The following is a 5,534-nucleotide window of genomic DNA, read 5'->3' as shown; positions in this document are numbered from 1 at the left end:
GTATGAAACATCCAACATCCCTCACTAAAAATCTCACCATCCTGCATAGATAGTTTCATGGTTAACACGAGCAGCTTTCATAACCACTATTTTAAAAATTGCATTTTATTGATGTTTTGTAGGCATAACCATGTGATGCTAACTTTTCTGCCACTTAGGTCCTGTCTGCAACCATCTAGCAACCACCAGTCATGTGGAAAAATTTGTATTCTCCAACAGGTTGGGAGTGGTTGCTGCAGGAAAATCATTGCCAATGTCCCAGTCATGCAGGCCTGCAGACCAGTCGTTGCCCCTATGGCAACCACTTGTCACTAGGAAATCTAATAGCAACCAAAACAATCAATAGGAGGTTTTTGAAACAGCACCTCTTATTTCACACAACGCCAACCACTAGCAACCGGTATTATTAATCACATCCAATATAGCAGGCAACTCTGAAGCACTGTGCATGTGACATTGTATGAGAAATCTTCAACAAGCAGCATATTTAACCAGATTTAATTCCAGGTAGGGTTTTGTCAGTATCAGCGCATCTCTACAAACCTTTCCAAAGCCTCGCTCAAGCTGACCAATGGGGTCAGCGGGGACTTGGAGCGGACTTGCTTTGTGACGTCTTTCCTCGTTTTGAAGAAGGCACACGAGCCCTGAATCCCATCCTTGTTTTCTGGGACAACGTCGATGGGGTAGATGTCTTTGGGAGTGTCCGTAAAGCTGTCAGTCACTTCGATGCCTGTTTCTGCATCAATGTCCTTAAACCTGAAAGAAACAAGAGCAACTCCAAACATAAGGAGATGGCAAAATAACACATTTATTGCATTAAATTTAATGGTAAACTTGACCCTGAAAGAAAAATGCTCTTACAACTACTACCTCTACAAACTAGGGTGTAATATTAATAACTATCAATATTTACACTAATAAAAACAAAAGAATTCACTTCCGTTCAACCAGAAGAGCATTAGGAAAGTCCAAAACTTTTGTTAGGATGTCCACAAAAACAGTTTACATCAGAGTTGTCAAACAAAAGGCTCGGGGACCAGAATAGGCCCACAAAAGATTCAAATTTGGCCCACTGGACATCTTCAAAGAAGGGAAGGCATAAACCTTGGATGTTTTGAGTTTTACAGGTTTTCCTACTGATAATCACCTTCACCATGGAAATTCATACAGCACCGAGGTAAATAAGAAACAGATAAATGAAGAACAGAAAGTTCTTGTTTTAAAACTAATGCAGAAATTTATTATTTCTACAGTAGGTTCACAGTTTAAGAAAGAAAGAAAGAAAGAAAGAAAGAAAGAAAGAAAGAAAGAAAGAAAGAAAAGACATTCTGTCAATTAACAACAATTTTCCATGTTATACATCTTACGCCATCTTACAATGCTGTGATTGCAGCCATTCCCCAACGCTCTGTGAATGGTACTCATGGCCATTGATCAGTGGTCTTTGATCAATGGGTTTTGGTCAGTGGGTTTTGATCAATGGTCATGAGAATTTGCATAATTGTGATTAAGGAACTGACCTCCCAGCCCATTGTACCTTCAGTGGGCTGGTTTCAGTCATTATGCAAATGTACTGTTTATAAGATTGGGGAAACCTGCAGTCAGCTGAGACTGAAGAAGTCACTGGATGAGTGAGGAAACGTTTCTCCCAGAAAACACTACGTCCAGATGAACAGAATCAACTTTTGGAGAGTTTCCATGTTATAATTACAGGACAGCCTGTGCAATTAATTTCTTGCAATGAAGGAAAACTGAGTTATACTGCTCAAATTGCACTTTTGTTCTTATATTAAGACATCTCAGGGATTAAATGTGTAATTACACTTCTTTACAACAACAGAAAAAAGAATTTCACTGCTTCGGCTCACTTAAGATCAGCATGGATTGGATGCGATCAATGGTGCAAAATGACTTTGACATTCCTGGTCTACTTGCTTTTAGGTAAAGGGCGCACAGCTAAATGTTGTTTTTAAAGGATCAGTCCATTACCACCAGTGCTATCCAGCTGATGTTTCAGGTCACTAAAATCTCAGGAGTCACTGATGAGGTTAAGATGACTAATCTTTTTCTTTTGGTCGAACAAAAGAAATCAATGGAGGACAACAAAGGCTTGAGAAATTTACAGTGGGAGATTTTCTAACACAGATGCACACAGAGGATTATTAAGTGCATCACAACCTGGTTTACTGCAGGGTTTAAGATGGAGTACATAAAGTGCAAGAGTGTTAAAGTGTAGGAAAACAACAGCCCCACTCAGAAAATAATTGTTCCGCCTGTCTGTGAACCATCGTGACAAATCTGAGGATTGATTTACTTGTTGTGTGGAAGCCTGCCGTTTGTTTTAACTGTGTTAAAACTGTGAGATCCCTTATGATATCTGTGAGGATGAGAACGTCACCTGTCGGTCAGCACGACATCGTCTCTCTCCTCCGGGAGCTCGTAAAACAACAGGTCGCTGTTGATGACCAGTGACTTCCAGATGAGCTCCTTGGTGCAGTCGTCGAGCTTGAGGGGAAACCCGGGCTGCCTGTCTTCCAGTCGTATCCACAAAGTCGGAATGGTTATCCCGTCCAGCCCTTCCAGAGCCACTTCATCCACAACTATACTCAGCAGATCCATTCCGTGCTATTGGCTAGCTAACATGCTAGCTCACCGGCAACTATCCCGCAGTCTGTGCGCGCGCTATAGACTCGTAAAGTCACGGGATGTAACCGGAGAGCTCGCGGGCTCAGATATCTGTGTTAGTGGCAGAATAAATAAAAAGATTGATTTAGAAAGCATTACTTCTTACTTCTACTACGTCTTCCAGCTACTTTGTGTCCGTGTACGTCCCTGCGTCATATTTAAACTTTGACCTCACGTTGCGTGATTAGCTGGGGGAAAATGAAATCCACCAGGGGGCGTACAGGTACACTTTCTGAATGAGCTTCATCGACGCAGTGGCATATTTTGAAAAAAAAAAATTAAAATAGAATAACTCGAAAACATATTTGCTTTACAGGAAAGTGAAAATTTTACAATTATGTTCACATTTAAAAATTATTCTGGTTTTATGTTGAGCCCTGGCATTTTTTATATATTTGACTATTTTGTGTATTCCCCCCGCCGCCTTTTTAAGTACTGGTGCTAGTACATTTTGAGGTATATTGTATATTAGCCATAATTGAACCTAAATTGTCCTCTCACCCAGTTGGACAGTTTCCAGATTTGAACGCCTTGAAACAAATTTCTGTCTGCTTCACAACCCTTCCCAGCGGATGTCTGCATATTAATCATGCTTTTCTTTGAATATACACTCTTTCAGCAGTCACTTTGTTTTTAAGTTGCTGAGTAACCGCTGCAGTTTGTTACACCAATATTAAATGGCCATTGTTTTATTACTTTTTGTAATTGCTATAAATTGACCTTCTATTCAGTGGAAAGGTTATCTCTTTACAACACAATACTCTGAGCCGATTACTCGAAAATAATAATAATAAATATGTACCAGTCAAGCATAAGAGTTTATTCATTTGAGACAGCGCGACAAACGACGGTGGTATATTTGGGGGGTTTCTGTCAACTTAACTTACAACCTTTTTCCTTAACTTGCTGTTTTTAAATATTTTTTTAAATATTTTTTTATTTAAGTGTTTTGTGTTTTGTGTGACTTAAATCTGTTGAATTTATCTGACTTAATTTTTTTTTCAAACCTGACATAATCTAATTAAGTTTGTCCAGCAATTCTCCTTTTCCTTTTTAGGTCATGGGGACCTAACTCCATCTGCTGCTGAAGACAGTGCGTCACATGTGACACCTGTGGACATGAAAGCGAAGTGGATGGTACATGACATTTGGTAAGATGCTGAGTACATTAACTATATGCAACAGAAAGTTATATACATTTACACCCACATCCCCTGATGGAACAAGTATTGATATTGGAGACATGTATGATTATTGAAATCATGCTAAATTACATTTTCTTAGATAGTGTTTCAATTAGTTAAGCTAAATAAGTGCCTGTAGACATTGCCAAGCAAAGGATCAATATTTGCTTCTAGGAGGACATTTTATATATCATACACTAGTGAACAAAGCTATAACTGATATAAAGACATTCAATTCTTGGCTTAAAATAAATCAGGTCCAATTTTATTAATTAGAGCTGTTTAACCTGCTAAGACCCGAACTCTTCCACAGCATGCTTTTTCAATTTTTCTTTGATATTTGGGCATATTGGGTGGGGCCCAGTGAATGTAAAAACAAAGAATTACCAGATTTATTTTTTTTTACCCAATTTTTGTTTCTAAGAAAAATAAGAGCCACAAATGAGGGTATTCGTTTAAAATTTCGATAGAACGGTCGCAGTATAATGTCCTTCTAAGTGGATATCAGGCCCTTGTAGAGCAAACTTGAGTATTTGGGTCTAAATAACCAAAAATGTGATGTCCACATATGTGGACGCCAGGTCCGAGGAGGTTAACTTCTCATTAACACAAATACAGTGTCTAATTAGCCAATCACATGGCAGAAACTTAGTGCATGCAGACATGTCAAGATGACCTGCTGAAGTTCAAACTGAGCATCAGAACAAGGAAGAAAGGTGATTTAATGATCTGAAAAAGAAGAAAATATCCAGAAGAAAAGCATCTCTGAATGTGGAACACAGCGAACCTTGAAGCAGATGGGTTAAAGCAGCAGAAGACCACACTGGCCCTGTCAGCTGAGGCTTACAATTTGCCCATTCCCACCAAAGTGGGGCGTTTGAAACACCAAAAGAGTTTGAAAAATGAGTCTCAGTTTCAGCTGCAATATTTGGGTAGTGATGTCAGAATTTGGTATAAACAACATGACACCACAGATCCAAACTTCCTTGTATCAGTAAGGCAGGCTGCTAGTGGTGGAGTAATAGTGTGGGGAAATGCCACAGCTTACCTGAGTATTGTTGATGACCATGTTAATCCCTTTATGGATAGCGCACCATGTGCCAAAGCTCAAATCATCACAAACTGGTTTCATGAACATGACAGTGAGCTCACTGTACTCAAATGATATCCACAGTCACCAGATGTCAGCCCAACCTCTGGGACATCACATCACGATTGTGCAGCAACTGTGTGATGCTATCATGTAAATATGGACCAAAATCTCTGAGCAATGCTTCCAGAAACTTGTTGAAGTATTAAGACAGTTAAAAGGGGTCCACACTAATAGTAGTAAGGTATACCTATTGCAGAAGCTAGCGAGTGTGTACACACACACACACACACACACACACACACACACGTAAATATGCTGTATGTATACTCAAAATACTGATTTTATTTCACAACAAGTTTATCTAATGAAGTGGCTCATGAGTGTATGTGTGATTGTTAAAGGCTGCCTGAATATTTTAGTGTTTTTCATCACCAGCTACAGCTATCACATAAATGCAGAAGCCAAACAAACTCCAAACTGCAGTGGTGTACAAGTGCGATGCATCTGAAAGTTAAGACTTTTAGTTTAAGGCAAAAAGAGAAAGCCATATAAAATACATTTAACCTCAAAAA

General features: G+C 39.2%; 1 protein-coding gene across 1 annotated transcript in view; it reads right to left on the bottom strand.

The window, feature by feature from the left end:
• LOC102292343 (general transcription factor 3C polypeptide 1) overlaps positions 1–2,856 on the bottom strand; it is a 23,554-nt gene extending 20,698 nt beyond the window's left edge. Inside the window, exons 1-2 of the mRNA XM_005946972.3 lie at positions 2,399–2,856; positions 544–756 (exon numbers count right to left, since the gene is read on the bottom strand). Coding sequence (XP_005947034.1) covers positions 544–756; positions 2,399–2,619 — 434 coding nt within the window. The 5' untranslated portion in view covers positions 2,620–2,856. The remainder of the gene's footprint in view (positions 1–543; positions 757–2,398) is intronic.
• Between the last annotated feature and the right edge of the window lie 2,678 nt (positions 2,857–5,534).

The sequence above is a fragment of the Haplochromis burtoni genome, unplaced genomic scaffold (assembly GCF_018398535.1).
Source record: "Haplochromis burtoni strain Fernald_Lab_line unplaced genomic scaffold, NCSU_Asbu1 Contig_504, whole genome shotgun sequence".
Taxonomy (NCBI): domain Eukaryota; kingdom Metazoa; phylum Chordata; class Actinopteri; order Cichliformes; family Cichlidae; genus Haplochromis; species Haplochromis burtoni.
Note: the sequence above shows the minus strand (reverse complement) of the source record. Positions and strands in the feature narration are given on the sequence as shown.